Raw genomic sequence first — 24,304 nt, 5'->3', positions numbered from 1 at the left:
GAGATACTCGGGAGTGAGTTACAGACAGGGGTGGGAATAGTGAGATACTCGGGAGTGAGTTACAGACAGGGGTGGGAATAGTGAGATACTCGGGAGTGAGTTACGGACAGGGGTGGGAATAGTGAGATACTCGGGAGTGAGTTACAGACAGGGGTGGGAATAGTGAGATACCCGGGAGTGAGTTACAGACAGGGGTGGGAATAGTGAGATACTCGGGAGTGAGTTACAGACAGGGGTGGGAATAGTGAGATACTCGGGAGAGAGTTACAGACGGGTGGGAATAGTGAGATACTCGGGAGTGAGTTACAGACAGGGGTGGGAATAGTGAGATACCCGGGAGTGAGTTACAGACAGGGGTGGGAATAGTGAGATACCCGGGAGTGAGTTACAGACAGGGGTGGGAATAGTGAGATACTCGGGAGTGAGTTACAGACAGGGGTGGGAATAGTGAGATACCCGGGAGTGAGTTACAGACAGGGGTGGGAATAGTGAGATACTCGGGAGTGAGTTACAGACAGGGGTGGGAATAGTGAGATACTCGGGAGTGAGTTACAGACAGGGGTGGGAATAGTGAGATACTCGGGAGTGAGTTACAGACAGGGGTGGGAATAGTGAGATACTTGGGAGTGAGTTACAGACAGGGGTGGGAATAGTGAGATACTCAGGAGTGAGTTACAGACAGGGGTGGGAATAGTGAGATACCCGGGAGTGAGTTACAGACAGGGGTGGGAATAGTGAGATACCTGGGAGTGAGTTACAGACAGGGGTGGGAATAGTGAGATACCTGGGAGTGAGTTACGGACAGGGGTGGGAATAGTGAGATACTCGGGAGTGAGTTACAGACAGGGGTGGGAATAGTGAGATACTCGGGAGTGAGTTACAGACAGGGGTGGGAATAGTGAGATACTCGGGAGTGACTTACAGACAGGAGTGGGAATAGTGAGATACTCGGGAGTGATTTACAGACAGGGGTGGGAATAGTGAGATACTCGGGAGTGACTTACAGACAGGGGTGGGAATAGTGAGATACCTGGGAGTGAGTTACAGACAGGGGTGGGAATAGTGAGATACTCAGGAGTGAGTTACAGACTGGAATCTAATCGAGGGGTTCGGGGGGATTTATATATAGAATAACCGATACCCGGGAGTGAGTTACAGACTGGAATGTAATCGAGGGGTTCGGGGGATTTATATATGGAATAAGCGATACCCGGGAGTGAGTTACAGGCTGGAATCTAATCGAGGGGTTCGGTGGTGTTTTATATAGAATATCTGATACCTGGGAGTGAGTTACAGACTGGAATCTAATCGAGGGGTTCAGGTGAGGGGTATATATATCGAGTACCAGATAACTGGGAGTGAGTTACAAGCTGGAATCTCATCGAGGAGTTCGGGGGGTTTATATATAGAATGACAGATACCCGGGAGTGAGTTACAGACTGGAATCTAATTGAGGGGTTCGGGGGGTTTATATATAGAATAACAGATACCCGGGAGTGAGTTACAGACTGGAATCTAATCGAGGGGTTCGGGGGGTTTATATATAGAATAACAGATACCCGGGAGTGAGTTACAGACTGGAATCTAATCGAGGGGTTCGGGGGGTGTTTATATATAGAATAACAGATACCCGGGAGTGCGTTACAGACTGGAATCTAATCGAGGGGTTCGGGGGGTTTATATATAGAATAACAAATACCCGGGAGTGAGTTACAGACTGGAATCTAATCGAGGGGTTCGGGGGGTTTATATATAGAATAACAAATACCCGGGAGTGAGTTACAGACTGGAATCTAATCGAGGGGTTCGGGGGGTTTATATATAGAATAACAGATACCCGGGAGTGAGTTACAGACTGGAATCTAATCGAGGGGCTCGGGGGGTTTATATATAGAATAACAGATATCTGGGAATGAGTTACAGGTTGAAATCTAATTGAGGGGTTCGGGTGAGGGGTATATATAGAATAACAGATACCCGGGAGTGAGTTACAGGCTGGAATCTAATCGAGGGGTTCGGGGGGTTTATATATAGAATAACAGATACCTGGGAGTGAGTTACAGACTGGAATCTAATCGAGGGGTTCGGGGGGGTTTATATATAGAATAACAGATACCCGGGAGTGAGTTACAGACTGGAATCTAATCGAGGGGTTCGGGGGGGTTTATATATAGAATAACAGATACCCGGGAGTGAGTTACAGACTGGAATCTAATCGAGGGGTTCGGGGGGTTTATATATAGAATAACAGATACCCGGGAGTGAGTTACAGGCTGGAATCTAATCGAGGGGTTCGGGGGGTTTATATATAGAATAACAGATACCCGGGAGTGAGTTACAGACTGGAATCTAATCGAGGGGTTCGGTGGGGTTTATATATAGAATAACAGATAACTGGGAGTGAGTTACAGACTGGAATCTAATCGAGGGGTTCGGGGGGGTTTATATATAGAATAACAGATACCCGGGAGTGAGTTACAGACTGGAATCTAATCGAGGGGTTCGGGGGGTTTATATATAGAATAACAGATAACTGGGAGTGAGTTACAGACTGGAATCTAATCGAGGGGTTCGGGGGGGTTTATATATAGAATAACAGATAACTGGGAGTGAGTTACAGGCTGGAATCTAATCGAGGGGTTCGGTGGGGTTTATATATAGAATAACAGATACCCGGGAGTGAGCTGCAGGCTGGAATCTAATCTCCAGGTTCGATTACTCTGGAGTCACTCTCTGTCTCCAGGTTAGATTACTCTGGAATCACTCTCTGTCTCCAAGTTAGATTACTCTGGAATCACTCTCTGTCTCAGGTTGGATTACTCTGGAATCATTGTGTGTCTCCAGGTTAGATTACTCTGGAGTCACTCTCTGTCTCCAGGTTAGATTACTCTGGAATCACTGTGTGTCTCAGGCAGGATTACTCTGGAATCACTGTGTGTCTCCAGGCAGGATTACTCTGGAATCACTGTGTGTCCCCAGGTTAGATTACTCTGGAATCACTCTCTGTCACCAGGTTAGATTTGTCTGGAATCACTCTCTGTTTCCAGTTTAGATTACTCTGGAATCACTCTCTGTCTCCAGGTTAGATTACTCTGGAATCGATTCCTGTCACCAGGTTAGATTTGTCTGGAACCACTCTCTGTTTCCAGTTTAGATTACTCTGGAATCACTCTCTGTCTCCAGGTTAGATTACTCTGGAATCGATTCCTGTCACCAGGTTAAATTACTCTGGAACCACTCTCTGTTTCCAGTTTAGATTACTCTGGAATCACTCTCTGTCCCCAGGATAGATTAGTCTGGAATCACTGTGTGTCTCCAGGTTAGAATACTCTGGAACCACTCTCTGTCTACAGGTTAGATTACTCTGGAATCACTCTCTGTCCCCAGGTTAGATTACTCTGGAATCACTGAGTGTCTCTCGGTTTGATTACTCTGGAATCACTCTCTGTCTCCAGTTTAGATTACTCTGGAATCACTGTCTGTCACCAGATTAGATTAGTCTGGAATCACTGTGTGTCTCCAGGTTAGTTTACTCTGGAATCACTGTGTGTCTCCAGGTTAGTTTACTCTGGAATCACTGTGTGTCTCCAGGTTAGAATACTCTGGAACCACTCTCTGTCTACAGGTTAGATTACTCTGGAATCACTCTCTGTCCCCAGGTTAGATTACTCTGGAATCACTGAGTGTCTCTAGGTTTGATTACTCTGGAATCACTCTCTGTCTCCAGTTTAGATTACTCTGGAATCACTCTCTGTCCCCAGGTTAGATTACTCTGGAATCACTGAGTGTCTCTAGGTTTGATTACTCTGGAATCACTCTCTGTCTCCAGTTTAGATTACTCTGGAATCACTCTTCTGATTGTGTTTCGGTCTCCAGGTTAGATTATTCTGGAATTGCTCTGCTGATTATGGGTAGCTTTGTGCCATGGCTATACTACTCCTTCTACTGCTCTCCGCAGCCCAGACTCATCTACCTCGTCATCATTTGTGTGCTGGGAATAACGGCGATCGTGGTATCGCAGTGGGACCGGTTTGCCACGCCACAGTACAGGGCAGTTCGTGCTGGTAAGTACTGGGCACAGAGTAACGGTGGTAGTACAGGGCGGGGAGCACTGGGCACAGAGTAACGGTGGTGGTACAGGGCGGGGAGTACTGGGCACAGAGTAACGGTGGTAGTACAGGGCGGGGAGTACTGGGCACAGAGTAACGGTGGTAGTACAGGGCGGGGAGTACTGGGCACAGAGTAACGGTGGTGGTACAGGGCGGGGAGTACTGGGTACAGAGTAACGGTGGTAGTACAGGGCGGGGAGTACTGGGCACAGAGTAACGGTGGTAGTACAGGGCGGGGAGTACTGGGCACAGAGTAACGGTGGTAGTACAGGGCGGGGAGTACTGGGCACAGAGTAATGGTGGTAGTACAGGGCGGGGAGTACTGGGCACAGAGTAACGGTGGTAGTACAGGGTGGGGAGTACTGGGTACAGAGTAACGGTGGTAGTACAGGGCGGGGAGTACTGGGTACAGAGTAACGGTGGTAGTACAGGGCGGGGAGTACTGGGTACAGAGTAACGGTGGTGGTACAGGGCGGGGAGTACTGGGTACAGAGTAACGGTGGTGGTACAGGGCGGGGAGTACTGGGTACAGAGTAACGGTGGTGGTACAGGGCGGGGAGTACTGGGCACAGAGTAACGGTGGTGGTACAGGGCGGGGAGTACTGGGCACAGAGTAACGGTGGTAGTACAGGGCGGGGAGTACTGGGTACAGAGTAACGGTGGTAGTACAGGGCGGGGAGTACTGGGCACAGAGTAACGGTGGTAGTACAGGGCGGGGAGTACTGGGTACAGAGTAACGGTGGTAGTACAGGGCGGGGAGTACTGGGTACAGAGTAACGGTGGTAGTACAGGGCGGGGAGTACTGGGTACAGAGTCACGGTGGTAGTACAGGGCGGGGAGTACTGGGTACAGAGTAACGGTGGTAGTACAGGGCGGGGAGTACTGGGCACAGAGTAACGGTGGTAGTACAGGGCGGGGAGTACTGGGCACAGAGTAACGGTGGTAGTACAGGATGGGGAGTACTGGGTACAGAGTAACGGTGGTAGTACAGGGCGGGGAGTACTGGGTACAGAGTAACGGTGGTAGTACAGGGCGGGGAGTACTGGGCACAGAGTAACGGTGGTAGTACAGGGCGGGGAGTACTGGGCACAGAGTAACGGTGGTAGTACAGGGTGGGGAGTACTGGGCACAGAGTAACGGTGGTAGTACAGGGCGGGGAGTACTGGGTACAGAGTAACGGTGGTAGTACAGGGCGGGGAGTACTGGGCACAGAGTAACGGTGGTAGTACAGGGCGGGGAGTACTGGGCACAGAGTAACGGTGGTAGTACAGGGCGGGGAGTACTGGGTACAGAGTAACGGTGGTAGTACAGGGCGGGGAGTACTGGGTACAGAGTAACGGTGGTAGTACAGGGCGGGGAGTACTGGGTACAGAGTAACGGTGGTAGTACAGGGCGGGGAGTACTGGGCACAGAGTAACGGTGGTAGTACAGGGCGGGGAGTACTGGGTACAGAGTAACGGTGGTAGTACAGGGCGGGGAGTACTGGGTACAGAGTAACGGTGGTAGTACAGGGCGGGGAGTACTGGGCACAGAGTAACGGTGGTAGTACAGGGCGGGGAGTACTGGGCACAGAGTAACGGTGGTAGTACAGGGCGGGGAGTACTGGGCACAGAGTAACGGTGGTAGTACAGGGCGGGGAGTACTGGGCACAGAGTAACGGTGGTAGTACAGGGCGGGGAGTACTGGGCACAGAGTAATGGTGGTAGTACAGGGCGGGGAGTACTGGGTACAGAGTAACGGTGGTAGTACAGGGCGGGGAGTACTGGGTACAGAGTAACGGTGGTAGTACAGGGCGGGGAGTACTGGGTACAGAGTAACGGTGGTAGTACAGGGCGGGGAGTACTGGGTACAGAGTAACGGTGGTAGTACAGGGCGGGGAGTACTGGGCACAGAGTAACGGTGGTAGTACAGGGCGGGGAGTACTGGGCACAGAGTAACGGTGGTAGTACAGGGCGGGGAGTACTGGGCACAGAGTAACGGTGGTAGTACAGGGCGGGGAGTACTGGGTACAGAGTAACGGTGGTAGTACAGGGCGGGGAGTACTGGGCACAGAGTAACGGTGGTAGTACAGGGCGGGGAGTACTGGGTACAGAGTAACGGTGGTAGTACAGGGCGGGGAGTACTGGGTACAGAGTAACGGTGGTAGTACAGGGCGGGGAGTACTGGGTACAGAGTAACGGTGGTAGTACAGGGCGGGGAGAACTGGGCACAGAGTAACGGTGGTAGTACAGGGCGGGGAGTACTGGGTACAGAGTAACGGTGGTAGTACAGGGCGGGGAGTACTGGGTACAGAGTAACGGTGGTAGTACAGGGCGGGGAGTACTGGGCACAGAGTAACGGTGGTAGTACAGGGCGGGGAGAACTGGGCACAGAGTAACGGTGGTAGTACAGGGCGGGGAGTACTGGGTACAGAGTAACGGTGGTAGTACAGGGCGGGGAGTACTGGGTACAGAGTAACGGTGGTAGTACAGGGCGGGGAGTACTGGGTACAGAGTAACGGTGGTAGTACAGGGCGGGGAGTACTGGGCACAGAGTAATGGTGGTGGTACAGGGCGGGGAGTACTGGGTACAGAGTAACGGTGGTAGTACAGTGCGGGGAGTACTGGGCACAGAGTAACGGTGGTAGTACAGGGCGGGGAGTACTGGGCACAGAGTAACGGTGGTAGTACAGGGCGGGGAGTACTGGGCACAGAGTAACGGTGGTAGTACAGTGCGGGGAGTACTGGGCACAGAGTAACGGTGGTAGTACAGGGCGGGGAGTACTGGGCACAGAGTAACGGTGGTAGTACAGGGCGGGGAGTACTGGGCACAGAGTAACGGTGGTAGTACAGGGCGGGGAGTACTGGGTACAGAGTAACGGTGGTAGTACAGGGCGGGGAGTACTGGGCACAGAGTAACGGTGGTAGTACAGGGCGGGGAGTACTGGGCACAGAGTAACGGTGGTAGTACAGGGCGGGGAGTACTGGCCACAGAGTAACGGTGGTAGTACAGGGCGGGGAGTACTGGGCACAGAGTAACGGTGGTAGTACAGGGCGGGGAGTACTGGGCACAGACTAACGGTGGTAGTACAGGGCGGGGAGTACTGGGTACAGAGTAACGGTGGTAGTACAGGGCGGGGAGTACTGGGCACAGAGTAACGGTGGTAGTACAGGGCGGGGAGTACTGGGTACAGAGTAACGGTGGTAGTACAGGGCGGGGAGTACTGGGTACAGAGTAACGGTGGTAGTACAGGGCGGGGAGTACTGGGCACAGAGTAACGGTGGTAGTACAGGGCGGGGAGTACTGGGTACAGAGTAACGGTGGTGGTACAGGGCGGGGAGTACTGGGCACAGAGTAACGGTGGTGGTACAGGGCGGGGAGTACTGGGCACAGAGTAACGGTGGTGGTACAGGGCGGGGAGTACTGGGTACAGAGTAACGGTGGTGGTCCAGGGCGGGGAGTACTGGGTACAGAGTAACGGTGGTAGTACAGGGCGGGGAGTACTGGGTACAGAGTAACGGTGGTAGTACAGGGCGGGGAGTACTGGGCACAGAGTAACGGTGGTAGTACAGGGCGGGGAGTACTGGGCACAGAGTAACGGTGGTGGTACAGGGCGGGGAGTACTGGGCACAGAGTAACGGTGGTAGTACAGGGCGGGGAGTACTGGGTACAGAGTAACGGTGGTAGTACAGGGCGGGGAGTACTGGGTACAGAGTCACGGTGGTGGTACAGGGCGGGGAGTACTGGGCACAGAGTAACGGTGGTGGTACAGGGCGGGGAGTACTGGGCACAGAGTAACGGTGGTAGTACAGGGCGGGGAGTACTGGGCACAGAGTAACGGTGGTAGTACAGGGCGGGGAGTACTGGGCACAGTCACGGTGGTAGTACAGGGCGGGGAGTACTGGGCACAGAGTAACGTTGGTAGTACAGGGCGGGGAGTACTGGGTACAGAGTAACGGTGGTCGTACAGGGCGGGGAGTACTGGGCACAGAGTAACGGTGGTAGTACAGGGCGGGGAGTACTGGGCACAGAGTAACGGTGGTAGTACAGGGCGGGGAGTACTGGGCACAGAGTAACGGTGGTAGTACAGGGCGGGGAGTACTGGGCACAGAGTAACGGTGGTAGTACAGGGCGGGGAGTACTGGGTACAGAGTAACGGTGGTAGTACAGGGCGGGGAGTACTGGGCACAGAGTAACGGTGGTAGTACAGGGCGGGGAGTACTGGGTACAGAGTAACGGTGGTAGTACAGGGCGGGGAGTACTGGGTACAGAGTAACGGTGGTCGTACAGGGCGGGGAGTACTGGGTACAGAGTAACGGTGGTAGTACAGGGCGGGGAGAACTGGGCACAGAGTAACGGTGGTAGTACAGGGCGGGGAGTACTGGGTACAGAGTAACGGTGGTAGTACAGGGCGGGGAGTACTGGGTACAGAGTAACGATGGTAATACAGGGCGGGGAGTACTGGGCACAGAGTAACGGTGGTAGTACAGGGCGGGGAGAACTGGGCACAGAGTAACGGTGGTAGTACAGGGCGGGGAGTACTGGGTACAGAGTAACGGTGGTAGTACAGGGCGGGGAGTACTGGGTACAGAGTAACGGTGGTAGTACAGTGCGGGGAGTACTGGGCACAGAGTAACGGTGGTAGTACAGGGCGGGGAGTACTGGGCACAGAGTAACGGTGGTAGTACAGGGCGGGGAGTACTGGCCACAGAGTAACGGTGGTAGTACAGGGCGGGGAGTACTGGGCACAGAGTAACGGTGGTAGTACAGGGCGGGGAGTACTGGGCACAGAGTAACGGTGGTAGTACAGGGTGTGGAGTACTGGGTACAGAGTAACGGTGGTAGTACAGGGCGGGGAGTACTGGGCACAGAGTAACGGTGGTAGTACAGGGCGGGGAGTACTGGGTACAGAGTAACGGTGGTAGTACAGGGCGGGGAGTACTGGGTACAGAGTAACGGTGGTAGTACAGGGCGGGGAGTACTGGGCACAGAGTAACGGTGGTAGTACAGGGCGGGGAGTACTGGGCACAGAGTAACGGTGGTAGTACAGGGCGGGGAGTACTGGGTACAGAGTAACGGTGGTAGTACAGGGCGGGGAGTACTGGGCACAGAGTAACGGTGGTGGTACAGGGCGGGGAGTACTGGGCACAGAGTAACGGTGGTGGTACAGGGCGGGGAGTACTGGGCACAGAGTAACGGTGGTGGTACAGGGCGGGGAGTACTGGGTACAGAGTAACGGTGGTGGTCCAGGGCTGGGAGTACTGGGTACAGAGTAACGGTGGTAGTACAGGGCGGGGAGTACTGGGTACAGAGTAACGGTGGTAGTACAGGGCGGGGAGTACTGGGCACAGAGTAACGGTGGTGGTCCAGGGCGGGGAGTACTGGGCACAGAGTAACGGTGGTAGTACAGGGCGGGGAGTACTGGGTACAGAGTAACGGTGGTAGTACAGGGCGGGGAGTACTGGGTACAGAGTAACGGTGGTAGTACAGGGCGGGGAGTACTGGGCACAGAGTAACGGTGGTAGTACAGGGCGGGGAGTACTGGGTACAGAGTAACGGTGGTAGTACAGGGCGGGGAGTACTGGGTACAGAGTAACGGTGGTAGTACAGGGCGGGGAGTACTGGGCACAGAGTAACGGTGGTAGTACAGGGCGGGGAGTACTGGGTACAGAGTAACGGTGGTAGTACAGGGCGGGGAGTACTGGGTACAGAGTAATGGTGGTAGTACAGGGCGGGGAGTACTGGGCACAGAGTAACGGTGGTAGTACAGGGCGGGGAGTACTGGGCACAGAGTAACGGTGGTAGTACAGGGCGGGGAGTACTGGGCACAGAGTAACGGTGGTAGTACAGGGCGGGGAGTACTGGGTACAGAGTAACGGTGGTAGTACAGGGCGGGGAGTACTGGGCACAGAGTAACGGTGGTAGTACAGGGCGGGGAGTACTGGGTACAGAGTAACGGTGGTAGTACAGGGCGGGGAGTACTGGGTACAGAGTAACGGTGGTAGTACAGGGCGGGGAGTACTGGGCACAGAGTAACGGTGGTAGTACAGGGCGGGGAGTACTGGGCACAGAGTAACGGTGGTAGTACAGGGCGGGGAGTACTGGGTACAGAGTAACGGTGGTCGTACAGGGCGGGGAGTACTGGGTACAGAGTAACGGTGGTAGTACAGGGCGGGGAGTACTGGGTACAGAGTAACGGTGGTAGTACAGGGCGGGGAGTACTGGGCACAGAGTAACGGTGGTAGTACAGGGCGGGGAGTACTGGGCACAGAGTAACGGTGGTAGTACAGGGCGGGGAGTACTGGGCACAGAGTAACGGTGGTAGTACAGGGCGGGGAGTACTGGGCACAGAGTAACGGTGGTAGTACAGGGCGGGGAGTACTGGGCACAGAGTAACGGTGGTAGTACAGGGCGGGGAGTACTGGGCACAGAGTAACGGTGGTAGTACAGGGCGGGGAGTACTGGGTACAGAGTAACGGTGGTAGTACAGGGCGGGGAGTACTGGGCACAGAGTAACGGTGGTAGTACAGGGCGGGGAGTACTGGGCACAGAGTAACGGTGGTAGTACAGGGCGGGGAGTACTGGGCACAGAGTAACGGTGGTAGTACAGGGCGGGGAGAACTGGGCACAGAGTAACGGTGGTAGTACAGGGCGGGGAGTACTGGGTACAGAGTAACGGTGGTAGTACAGGGCGGGGAGTACTGGGTACAGAGTAACGGTGGTAGTACAGTGCGGGGAGTACTGGGCACAGAGTAACGGTGGTAGTACAGGGCGGGGAGTACTGGGCACAGAGTAACGGTGGTAGTACAGGGCGGGGAGTACTGGGCACAGAGTAACGGTGGTAGTACAGGGCGGGGAGTACTGGGCACAGAGTAACGGTGGTAGTACAGGGCGGGGAGTACTGGGCACAGAGTAACGGTGGTAGTACAGGGCGGGGAGTACTGGGCACAGAGTAACGGTGGTAGTACAGGGCGGGGAGTACTGGGCACAGAGTAACGGTGGTAGTACAGGGCGGGGAGTACTGGGCACAGAGTAACGATGGTAGTACAGGGCGGGGAGTACTGGGTACAGAGTAACGGTGGTAGTACAGGGCGGGGAGTACTGGGCACAGAGTAACGGTGGTAGTACAGGGCGGGGAGTACTGGGCACAGAGTAACGGTGGTAGTACAGGGCGGGGAGTACTGGGTACAGAGTAACGGTGGTAGTACAGGGCGGGGAGTACTGGGTACAGAGTAACGGTGGTAGTACAGGGCGGGGAGTACTGGGCACAGAGTAACGGTGGTAGTACAGGGCGGGGAGTACTGGGTACAGAGTAACGGTGGTAGTACAGGGCGGGGAGTACTGGGTACAGAGTAACGGTGGTGGTCCAGGGCGGGGAGTACTGGGTACAGAGTAACGGTGGTAGCACAGGGCGGGGAGTACTGGGTACAGAGTAACGGTGGTAGCACAGGGCGGGGAGTACTGGGTACAGAGTAACGGTGGTGGTACAGGGCGGGGAGTACTGGGTACAGAGTAACGGTGGTAGTACAGGGCGGGGAGTACTGGGTACAGAGTAACGGTGCTAGTACAGGGCGGGGAGTACTGGGCACAGAGTAACGGTGGTAGTACAGGGCGGGGAGTACTGGGCACAGAGTAACGGTGGTGGTACAGGGCGGGGAGTACTGGGCACAGAGTAACGGTGGTAGTACAGGGCGGGGAGTACTGGGCACAGAGTAACGGTGGTAGTACAGGGCGGGGAGTACTGGGCACAGAGTAACGGTGGTGGTACAGGGCGGGGAGTACTGGGCACAGAGTAACGGTGGTAGTACAGGGCGGGGAGTACTGGGCACAGAGTAACGGTGGTAGTACAGGGCGGGGAGTACTGGGCACAGAGTAACGGTGGTAGTACAGGGCGGGGAGTACTGGGTACAGAGTAACGGTGGTAGTACAGGGCGGGGAGTACTGGGTACAGAGTAACGGTGGTAGTACAGGGCGGGGAGTACTGGGCACAGAGTAACGGTGGTAGTACAGGGCGGGGAGTACTGGGCACAGAGTAACGGTGGTGGTACAGGGCGGGGAGTACTGGGCACAGAGTAACGGTGGTAGCACAGGGCGGGGAGTACTGGGCACAGAGTCACGGTGGTGGTACAGGGCGGGGAGTACTGGGCACAGAGTAACGGTGGTAGTACAGGGCGGGGAGTACTGGGCACAGAGTAACGGTGGTGGTACAGGGCGGGGAGTACTGGGCACAGAGTAACGGTGGTAGTACAGGGCGGGGAGTACTGGGCACAGAGTAACGGTGGTAGTACAGGGCGGGGAGTACTGGGCACAGAGTAACGGTGGTGGTACAGGGCGGGGAGTACTGGGCACAGAGTAACGGTGGTGGTACAGGGCGGGGAGTACTGGGCACAGAGTAACGGTGGTGGTACAGGGCGGGGAGTACTGGGCACAGAGTAACGGTGGTAGTACAGGGCGGGGAGTACTGGGCACAGAGTAACGGTGGTAGTACAGGGCGGGGAGTACTGGGCACAGAGTAACGGTGGTGGTACAGGGCGGGGAGTACTGGGCACAGAGTAACGGTGGTAGTACAGGGCGGGGAGTACTGGGCACAGAGTAACGGTGGTGGTACAGGGCGGGGAGTACTGGGCACAGAGTAACGGTGGTAGTACAGGGCGGGGAGTACTGGGTACAGAGTAACGGTGGTAGTACAGGGCGGGGAGTACTGGGAAGAGATGGGTTCAGAGGTCAGTCAGTGCGGGTAGGGGAAGAGACGGGTTCAGAGGTCGGAACAGGAAGAAATTAGGAGATGTGGGAATGGGATATTGGGGGATGTGAGGATGGGATATTGGGGGATGTGGGAATGGGATATTGGGGGATGTGAGGATGGGATATTGGGGGATGTGAGGATGGGATATTGGGGGATGTGGGAATGGGATATTGGGGGATGTGGGAATGGGATATTGGGGGATGTGAGGATGGGATATTGGGGGATGTGGGAATGGGATATTGGGGGAAGTGAGGATGGGATATTGGGGGATGTGGGAATGGGATATTGGGGGATGTGAGGATGGGATATTGGGGGATGTGAGGATGGGATATTGGGGGATGTGGGAATGGGATATTGGGGGATTTGTGGATGGGATATTGGGGGATGTGGGAATGGGATATTGGGGGATGTGGGAATGGGATATTGGGGGATGTGGGAATGGGATATTGGGGGATGTGAGGATGGGATATTGGGGGATGTGAGGATGGGATATTGGGGGATGTGGGAATGGGATATTGGGGGATGTGGGAATGGGATATTGGGGGATGTGGGAATGGGATATTGGGGGATTTGTGGATGGGATATTGGGGGATGTGGGAATGGGATATTGGGGGATGTGGGAATGGGATATTGGGGGATGTGGGAATGGGATATTGGGGGATGTGAGGATGGGATATTGGGGGATGTGGGAATGGGATATTGGGGGATGTGGGAATGGGCTTTGGGGGATGTGGGAATGGGATATTGGGGGATGTGTGGATGGGATATTGGGGGATGTGGGAATGGGATATTGGGGGATGTGAGGATGGGATATTGGGGGATGTGAGGATGGGATATTGGGGGATGTGGGAATGGGATATTGGGGGATGTGAGGATGGGATATTGGGGGATGTGGGAATGGGATATTGGGGGATGTGGGAATGGGATATTGGGGGATGTGGGAATGGGATATTGGGGGATGTGAGGATGGGATATTGGGGGATGTGGGAATGGGATATTGGGGGATGTGGGAATGGGATATTGGGGGATGTGGGAATGGGATATTGGGGGATGTGAGGATGGGATATTGGGGGATGTGAGGATGGGATATTGAGGGATGTGAGGATGGGATATTGGGGGATGTGGGAATGGGATATTGGGGGATGTGAGGATGGGATATTGGGGGATGTGGGAATGGGATATTGGGGGATGTGGGAATGGGATATTGGGGGATGTGGGAATGGGATATTGGGGGATGAGGGAATGGGATATTGGGGGATGTGAGGATGGGATATTGGGGGATGTGGGAATGGGATATTGGGGGATGTGAGGATGGGATATTGGGGGATGTGAGGTTGGGATATTGAGGGATGTGAGGATGGGATATTGGGGGATGTGGGAATGGGATATTGGGGGATGTGAGGATGGGATATTGGGGGATGTGGGAATGGGATATTGGGGGATGAGGGAATGGGATATTGGGGGATGTGTGGATGGGATATTGGAGGATGTGGGAATGGGATATTGGGGGATGTGTGGATGGGATATTGGGGGATGTGTGAATGGGATATTGGGGGATGTGTGGATGGGATATTGGGGGATGTGTGAATGGGATATTGAGGGATGTGAGGATGGGATATTGGGGGATGTGAGGATGGGATATTGGGGGATGTGGGAATGGGATATTGGGGGATGTGAGGATGGGATATTGGGGGATGTGAGGATGGGATATTGAGGGATGTGAGGATGGGATATTGGGGGATGTGGGAATGGGATATTGGGGGATGTGAGGATGGGATATTGGGGGATGTGGGAATGGGATATTGGGGGATGTGGGAATGGGATATTGGGGGATGAGGGAATGGGATATTGGGGGATGTGTGGATGGGATATTGGAGGATGTGGGAATGGGATATTGGGGGATGTGTGGATGGGATATTGGGGGATGTGTGAATGGGATATTGGGGGATGTGTGGATGGGATATTGGGGGATGTGTGAATGGGATATTGGGGGATGTGTGGATGGGATATTGGGGGATGTGTGAATGGGATATTGGGGGATGTGGGAATGGGATATTGGGGGATGTGGGAATGGGATATTGGGGGATGTGAGGATGGGATATTGAGGGATGTGAGGATGGGATATTGGGGGATGTGAGGATGGGATATTGGGGGATGTGAGGATGGGATATTGGGGGATGTGTGGATGGGATATTGGGGGATGTGAGGATGGGATATTGGGGGATGTGAGGATGGGATATTGGGGGATGTGGGAATGGGATATTGGGGGATGTGGGAATGGGATATTGGGGGATGTGAGGATGGGATATTGGGGGATGTGGGAATGGGATATTGGGGGATGTGAGGATGGGATATTGGGGGATGTGAGGATGGGATATTGAGGGATGTGAGGATGGGATATTGGGGGATGTGGGAATGGGATATTGGGGGATGTGAGGATGGGATATTGGGGAATGTGGGAATGGGATATTGGGGGATGTGGGAATGGGATATTGGGGGATGTGGGAATGGGATATTGGGGGATTTGTGGATGGGATATTGGGGGATGTGAGGATGGGATATTGGGGGATGTGGGAATGGGATATTGGGGGATGTGGGAATGGGATATTGGGGGATGTGGGAATGGGATATTGGGGGATTTGTGGATGGGATATTGGGGAATGTGGGAATGGGATATTGGGAGCAGTAAACCTGACCATATTCCTTCATTCTGTAGGTGTGTTCCTGGGCCTGGGACTAAGTGGGCTCGTCCCCACCCTTCATTTCATGATTGCAGAAGGATTCATTAAAGCTGCTACTGTTGGCCAGATGGGCTGGTTATTTCTCATGGCGATTCTGTACATCCTGGGAGTTGCCCTTTATGCTGCTCGCATCCCAGAGCGCTTTTTCCCGGGGAAGTGCGATATCTGGGTAGGTCCTGTACCATCTGTGCTTTAACCCTGGGGTAGGTGATGGTTGTGGTTCTGTGGTTGGAGTGGGACCGTTCATCAGAGGTGGATGTCACTGTGTGCACTGTAGGATCCGTTCTCACTATTATTGACACTAGTACCGAGTGTTTAATACACAGGGTGACTGATCCCCTCTCACTATTACTGACACTAGTACTGAGTGTTTAATGCACAGTGTGATCGATCCCCTCTCACTATTACTGACACTAGTACCGAGTGTTTAATGCACAGGGTGACTGTTCCCCTCTCACTACTACTGACACTGGTACTGAGTGTTTAATGCCCAGTATGACTGTTCCCCTCTCACTATTACTGACACTAGTACCGAGTGTTTAATGCACAGGGTGACTGTTCCCCTCTCACTATTACTGACACTAGTACCGAGTGTTTAATGCACAGGGTGACTGTTCCCCTCTCACTATTACTGACACTAGTACCGAGTGTTTAATGCACAGGGTGACTGATCCCCTCTCACTATTACTAACATTAGTACTGAGTGTTTAATGCACAGGGTGACTGTCCCCTCTCACTATTACTGACACTAGTACTGAGTGGTTAATGCCCAGTATGACTGTTCCCCTCTCACTATTACTGACACTAGTACTGAGTGTTTAATGCACAATATGACTGATCCCCTCTCACTATTACTAACACTAGTACCGAGTGTTTAATACACAGGGTGACTGTCCCCTCTCACTATTACTAACACTAGTACCGTTTGTTTAATGCACAGTGTGATCGATCCCCTCACACTATTACTGACACTAGTACTGAGTGTTTAATGCACAGGGTGACTGATCCCCTCTCACTATTACTAACACTTGTACTGAGTGTTTAATGCACAGTATGACTGATCTCCTCTCACTATTACTAACACTAGTACTGAGTATTTAATGCACAGGGTGACTATTGCCCTCTCACTATTACTGACACTAGTACTGAGTGTTTAATGCACAGGGTGACTGATCCCCTCTCACTATTACTGACACTAGTACCGAGTGTTTAGTGCACAGGGTGACTGTTCCCCTCTCACTATTACTGACACTAGTACTGAGTGTTTAATGCCCAGCATGACTGTTCCCCTCTCACTATTAGTGACACTAGTACTGAGTGTTTAATGCACAGGGTGACTGATCCCCTCTCACTATTACTAACACTAGTACTGAGTGTTTAATGCACAGGGTGACTTGTCCCCTCTCACTATTACTGACACTAGTACCGAGAGTTTAATGCAGAGTGTGACTGATCCCCCTCACTAGTACTGACACTCGTAGCGAGTGTTTAATGCACAGGGTGACTGATCCCGTCTCACTATTATTGACACTAGTACCGAGTGTTAATGCACAGTATGACTGATTCCCTCTCACTATTACTGACACTAGAACTGAGTGTCTAATGCACAGGGCGACTGATCCCCTTTCACTATTCCAACTCTAGTACTGAGTGTTTAATGCACAGTGTGACCATTCCCCTCTCACAATTACTAACACTAGTACCAAGTGTTTAATGCACAGTGACTGATCCCCTCTCACTATTACTGACACTAGTACCGAGTGTTTAGTGCACAGGGTGACTGATCCCCTCTCAATATTACTGACATTAGTACTGAGTGTTTAATGCACAGGGAGACTGTCCCCTCTCACTATTACTGACACTGGTACCGAGTGTGTAATGCACCATGCGACAGGTCCTCTCTCCCTAGTGTATTGCACACTGTACTGAGTGTTTAATGCACGGGGTGACAGGTCCCTCTCACTAGTGCTGAGTGTGTAATGCAAGTGTGACTGGCCTCTCTCACTAGTACTGAGTGTGTAATGCACAGTTTGACAGGTCCTCTCTCACTAGCACTGAGTGTGTAATGCACAGTGTGACAGGTCACTCTCACTAGTACTGAGTGTGTAATGCACAGTGCGACAGGTCTTCTCTCACTAGTACTGAGTGTGTAATGCACAGTGTGACAGGTCCCTCTCACTAGTACTGAGTGTGCAATGCACAGTGCGACAGGTCCTCTCTCACTAGTACTGAGTGTGTAATGCACAGTGCAACAGGTCTTCTCTCACTAGTACTGAGTGTGTAATGCACAGTGTGACAGGTCCTCTCTCACTAGTACTGAGTGTGTAATGCACAGTGTGACAGGTCCCTCTCACTAGTACTGAGTGTGTAATGCACAGTGCGACAGGTCCTCTCTCACTAGTACTGAGTGTGTAATGCACAGTGTGACAGGTCCTCTCTCACTAGTACTGAGTGTGTAATGCACAGTGTGACAGGTCCTCTCTCACTAGTACTGAGTGTGTAATGCACAGTGTGACAGGTCCTCTCTCACTAGTACTGAGTGTGTAATGCACAGTGTGACAGGTCCCTCTCACTAGTACTGAGTGTGTAATGCACAGTGCGACAGGTCCTCTCTCACTAGTACTGAGTGTGTAATGCACAGTGTGACAGGTCCTCTCTCACTAGTACTGAGTGTGTAATGCACAGTGTGACAGGTCCTCTCTCACTAGTACTGAGTGTGTAATGCACAGTGTGACAGGTCCTCTCACTAGTACTGAGTGTGTAATGCACAGTGTGACAGGTCCTCTCTCACTAGTAGAGTGTGTAATGCACAGTGTGACAGGTCCTCTCTCACTTGTACCGAGTGTGTAATGCACAGTGTGACAGGTCCTCTCTCACTAGTACTGAGTGTGTAATGCACAGTGTGACAGGTCCCTCTCACTAGTACTGAGTGTGTAATGCACAGTGCGACAGGTCCTCTCTCACTAGTACTGAGTGTGTAATGCACTGTGTGTCAGGTCCTCTCTCACTAGTACTGAGTGTGTAATGCACAGTGTGACAGGTCCTCTCTCACTCATACTGAGTGTGTAATGCACTGTGTGACAGGTCCTCTCTCACTCATACTGAGTGTGTAATGCACTGTGTGTCAGGTCGTCTCTCACTAGTACTGAGTGTGTAATGCACTGTGTGTCAGGTCCTCTCTCACTAGTACTGAGTGTGTAATGCACTGTGTGACAGGTCCTCTCTCACTCATACTGAGCGTGTAATGCACAGTGCGGCAGGTCGTCTCTCACTCATACTGAGTGTGTAATGCACAGTGTGACAGGTCGTCTCTCACTCATACTGAGTGTGTAATGCACTGTGTGACAGGTCGTCTCTCACTCATACTGAGTGTGTAATGCACAGTGTGACAGGTCCTCTCTCACTCATACTGAGTGTGTAATGCACTGTGTGACAGGTCCTCTCTCACTAGTACTGAGTGTGTAATGCACAGTGTGACAGGTCCTCACTCACTCATACTGAGTGTGTAATGCACAGTGTGACAGGTCCTCTCTCACTCATACTGAGTGTGTAATGCACAGTGCGACAGGTCCTCTCTCACTAGTACTGAGTGTGTAATGCACAGTGTGACAGGTCCTCACTCACTCATACTGAGTGTGTAATGCACTGTGTGACAGGTCGTCTCTCACTCATACTGAGTGTGTAATGCACAGTGTGACAGGTCGTCTCTCACTCATACTGAGTGTGTAATGCACAGTGTGACAGGTCGTCTCTCACTCATACTGAGTGTGTAATGCACAGTGTGACAGGTCCTCTCTCACTAGTACTGAGTGTGTAATGCACAGTGTGACAGGTCCTCTCTCACTCATACTGAGTGTGTAATGCACAGTGTGACAGGTCCTCTCTCACTAGTACTGAGTGTGTAATGCACAGTGTGACAGGTCCTCTCTCACTCATACTGAGTGTGTAATGCACTGTGTGACAGGTCGTCTCTCACTCATACTGAGTGTGTAATGCACAGTGTGACAGGTCCTCTCTCACTAGTACTGAGTGTGTAATGCACAGTGTGACAGGTCCTCTCTCACTAGTACTGAGTGTGTAATGCACAGTGTGACAGGTCGTCTCTCACTCATACTGAGTGTGTAATGCACAGTGTGACAGGTCCTCTCTCACTCATACTGAGTGTGTAATGCACAGTGTGACAGGTCGTCTCTCACTCATACTGAGTGTGTAATGCACAGTGTGACAGGTCCTCTCTCACTCATACTGAGTGTGTAATGCACAGTGTGACAGGTCGTCTCTCACTCATACTGAGTGTGTAATGCACAGTGTGACAGGTCGTCTCTCACTCATACTGAGTGTGTAATGCACTGTGTGACAGGTCGTCTCTCACTCATACTGAGTGTGTAATGCACTGTGTGACAGGTCGTCTCTCACTAGTACTCAGTGTGTAATGCACAGTGTGACAGGTCCTCTCTCACTAGTACTGAGTGTGTAATGCACAGTGTGACAGGTCCTCTCTCACTCATACTGAGTGTGTAATGCACAGTGTGACAGGTCCCTCTATCATTTCTCCTGTCTTTTCTGTTTCAGTTCCACTCTCACCAGATTTTCCACGTGTTGGTCGTAGCTGCTGCTGTCGTTCACCTGCATGGAGTTTCCCAGCTTCAGGCTTTCCGATCCTCGCTGGGCGGTGGCTGTACTGCTGACACCATGCTGTGATAGGGTCACAACATGTCGACATCGACTGAGAGACACAGAGAGCAAGAGAGAGAAAAAAGAATCGCAGTTTCAAACCAGAAGACGAATTGGTTTCTTTTTATACACGAGTATAGTTTTTAAAAAAAGCACAAGGAGTGGTTTATTTAAACGGCCCTGCAGAGACCCCCCTGCTGAGGGTGGGTGAGGTTTCTCCCTGGGATCGAGCAGCGGACCAGGCTCAGACCGGCTCTGTATCTCTGTAAGAGTTCCGGACGGGGCTCGGACCCCAAGCTGGGACGGACTGACCTCGGAGGCCCCTGTACCAAGGTAGGGATCTACCCCCTGGGTCATTGGCTCTCGTCAGGCTGCTTGTCTTCTGATCTCAGAGCTTCTCCCACAGCGGGATGGAGGATCGCAGGTGGATTTGGTCAAGGCAGATGGTACTTCACTTCCCTCCCGCAGTCTTTCATTTCTTTCTTTATTTCTCGGCGAGTATGTGAAGGAGATTCGAACCCCGTGTATCTGGACAAGGAGCTGGCAGAGGGGTGGAGCCCGTCTGTCGCAGAACAAGGGGATAGCAACCCTCCCACCGTCCGATTCCCCGTGACGGAGGTGTGAACAGTGACCAGACCTCCCGTCCGATTCCCTGTGACAGGTGTGAACAGTGACCAGACCCCCCGTCCGATTCCCCGTGACAGGTGTGAACAGTGACCAGACCTCCCGTCTGATTCCCCGTGACGGAGGTGTGAACAGTGACCAGACCTCCCGTCCGATTCCCCGTGACAGGTGTGAACAGTGACCAGATCTCCTGCCCTTTGTCCGATTCCCAGTGATGGAGGTGTGAACAGTGACCAGACCTCCCGTCCGATTCCCCGTGACAGGTGTGAACAGTGACCAGACCTCCCGTCCGATTCCCCGTGACAGGTGTGAACAGTGACCAGACCCCCCGTCCGATTCCCTGTGACGGAGGTGTGAACAGTGACCAGATCTCCTGCCCTTTGTCCGATTCCCTGTGACGGATGTGTGAACAGTGACCAGACCCCCCGTCCGATTCCCTGTGACGGAGGTGTGAACAGTGACCAGACCTCCCGTCCGATTCCCCGTGACAGGTGTGAACAGTGACCAGACCTCCCGTCCGATTCCCTGTGACAGGTGTGAACAGTGACCAGACCTCCCGTCCGATTCCCCGTGACGGAGGTGTGAACAGTGACCAGACCTCCCGTCCGATTCCCCGTGACAGGTGTGAACAGTGACCAGACCTCCCGTCCGATTCCCTGTGACAGGTGTGAACAGTGACCAGACCTCCCGTCCGATTCCCTGTGACAGGTGTGAACAGTGACCAGACCTCCCGTCCGATTCCCTGTGACAGAGGTGTGAACAGTGACCAGACCCCCCGTCCGATTCCCCGTGACGGAGGTGTGAACAGTGACCAGACCTCCCGTCCGATTCCCCGTGACGGAGGTGTGAACAGTGACCAGACCTCCCGTCCGATTCCCCGTGACAGGTGTGAACAGTGACCAGACCCCCCCGTCCGATTCCCCGTGACAGGTGTGAACAGTGACCAGAGGCCCCGTCCGATTCCCTGTGACAGGTGTGAACAGTGATCAGACTTCCCGTCCGATACCCCGTGACGGAGGTGTGAACAGTGACCAGACCTCCCGTCCGATTCCCCGTGACGGAGGTGTGAACAGTGACCAGACCTCCCGTCCGATTCCCCATGACAGGTGTGAACAGTGACCAGACCTCCCGTCCGATTCCCCGTGACGGAGGTGTGAATGGTGACCAGACCTCCCGTCCGATTCCCCGTGACAGGTGTGAACAGTGACCAGACCTCTCGTCTGATTCCCCGTGACGGAGGTGTGAACAGTGACCAGACCTCCCGTCCGATTCCCCGTGACAGGTGTGAACAGTGACCAGACCTCCCGTCCGATTCCCTGTGACAGGTGTGAACAGTGACCAGAGCCCCCGTCCGATTCCCCGTGACAGGTGTGAACAGTGACCAGACCCCCCCCGTCCGATTCCCCGTGACAGGTGTGAACAGTGACCAGACCTCCCGTCCGATTCCCCGTGACAGGTGTGAACAGTGACCAGACCCCCCCGTCCGATTCCCCGTGACAGGTGTGAACAGTGACCAGACCTCCCGTCCGATTCCCTGTGACAGGTGTGAACAGTGACCAGACCTCCCGTCCGATTCCCCGTGACGGAGGTGTGAACAGTGACCAGACCTCCCGTCCGATTCCCCGTGACAGGTGTGAACAGTGACCAGACCTCCCCGTCCGATTCCCCGTGACAGGTGTGAACAGTGACCAGAGCCCCCGTCCGATTCCCCGTGACGGATGTGTGAACAGTGACCAGACCTCCCGTCCGAATCCCTGTGACGGAGGTGTGAACAGTGACCAGACCTCCCGTCCGATTCCCTGTGACAGGTGTGAACAGTGACCAGACCTCCCGTCCGATTCCCTGTGACAGGTGTGAACAGTGACCAGCCCCCCCGTCCGATTCCCCGTGACAGGTGTGAACAGTGACCAGACCTCCCGTCCGATTCCCCGTGACAGGTGTGAACAGTGACCAGACCTCCCGTCCGATTCCCTGTGACAGGTGTGAACAGTGACCAGACCTCCCGTCCGATTCCCCGTGACAGGTGTGAACAGTGACCAGACCTCCCGTCCGATTCCCCGTGACAGGTGTGAACAGTGACCAGACCCCCCCGTCCGATTCCCCGTGACAGGTGTGAACAGTGACCAGACCTCCCGTCCGATACCCCGTGACGGAGGTGTGAACAGTGACCAGACCTCCCGTCCGATTCCCTGTGACAGGTGTGAACAGTGACCAGACCCCCCGTCCGATTCCCTGTGACGGAGGTATGAACAGTGAGCAGACCTCCCGTCCGATTCCCTGTGACAGGTGTGAACAGTGACCAGACCTCCCGTCCGATTCCCCGTGACAGGTGTGAACAGTGACCAGACCTCCCGTCCGATTCCCTGTGACAGGTGTGAACAGTGACCAGACCTCCCGTCCGATTCCCCGTGACGGAGCTGTGAACAGTGACCAGACCCCTCGTCCGATTCCCCGTGACAGGTGTGAACAGTGACCAGACCCCCCGTCCGATTCCCCGTGACAGGTGTGAACAGTGACCAGACCTCCCGTCCGATTCCCTGTGACAGGTGTGAACAGTGACCAGACCTCCTGTCCGATTCCCCGTGACGGAGGTGTGAACAGTGACCAGACCTCCCGTCCGATTCCCCGTGACAGGTGTGAACAGTGACCAGACCCCCCCGTCCGATTCCCCGTGACGGAGGTGTGAACAGTGACCAGACCTCCCGTCCGATTCCCCGTGACAGGTGTGAATAGTGACCAGACCCCCCGTCCGATTCCCCGTGACGGAGGTGTGAACAGTGACCAGACCCCCCCGTCCGATTCCCTGTGACAGGTGTGAACAGTGACCAGACCTCCAGTCCGATTCCCCGTGACAGGTGTGAACAGTGATCAGAGCCCCCGTCCGATTCCCTGTGACAGGTGTGAACAGTGACCAGACCTCCCGTCCGATTCCCTGTGACAGGTGTGAACAGTGACCAGACCTCCCGTCCGATTCCCCGTGACGGAGGTGTGAACAGTGACCAGACCTCCCGTCTGATTCCCTGTGACAGGTGTGAACAGTGACCAGACCTCCCGTCCGATTCCCCGTGACGGAGGTGTGAATGGTGACCAGACCCCCCGTCCGATTCCCCGTGACAGAGGTGTGAATGGTGACCAGACCCCCCGTCCGATTCCCCGTGACAGAGGTGTGAATGGTGACCAGACCTCCCGTCCGATTCCCCGTGACAGAGGTGTGAATGGAGACCAGACCTCCCGTCCGATTCCCCGTGACAGAGGTGTGAACAGTGACCAGACCTCCCGTCCGATTCCCTGTGACAGAGGTGTGAACAGTGACCAGACCTCCCGTGCGATTCCCTGCAACAGAGGTGTGAATGGAGACCAGATGTCCTGTCCTCTGTGGAGTCTGCGTTTGGTTTGAGGAGACCGAGCGGCCTGGGGAAATTGAGCTCTTG

The 24,304-nt window shown here is 53.9% G+C and overlaps 1 protein-coding gene across 1 annotated transcript in view; it reads left to right on the top strand.

Moving 5' to 3' along the window:
* Positions 1 to 20,690, top strand: part of LOC137306844 (adiponectin receptor protein 1-like) — a 50,643-nt gene extending 29,953 nt beyond the window's left edge. Inside the window, exons 6-8 of the mRNA XM_067976242.1 lie at positions 3,877 to 4,064; positions 15,551 to 15,744; positions 20,148 to 20,690. Of these exons, the coding sequence (XP_067832343.1) occupies positions 3,877 to 4,064; positions 15,551 to 15,744; positions 20,148 to 20,276 (511 nt within the window). The 3' untranslated portion in view covers positions 20,277 to 20,690. The remainder of the gene's footprint in view (positions 1 to 3,876; positions 4,065 to 15,550; positions 15,745 to 20,147) is intronic.
* Positions 20,691 to 24,304: the final 3,614 nt, after the last annotated feature.

The sequence above is a fragment of the Heptranchias perlo genome, chromosome 45, assembly GCF_035084215.1.
Source record: "Heptranchias perlo isolate sHepPer1 chromosome 45, sHepPer1.hap1, whole genome shotgun sequence".
Taxonomy (NCBI): domain Eukaryota; kingdom Metazoa; phylum Chordata; class Chondrichthyes; order Hexanchiformes; family Hexanchidae; genus Heptranchias; species Heptranchias perlo.
The sequence above is the reverse complement of the archived record's forward strand: the minus strand, read 5'-3'. Positions and strand labels throughout refer to the sequence as shown.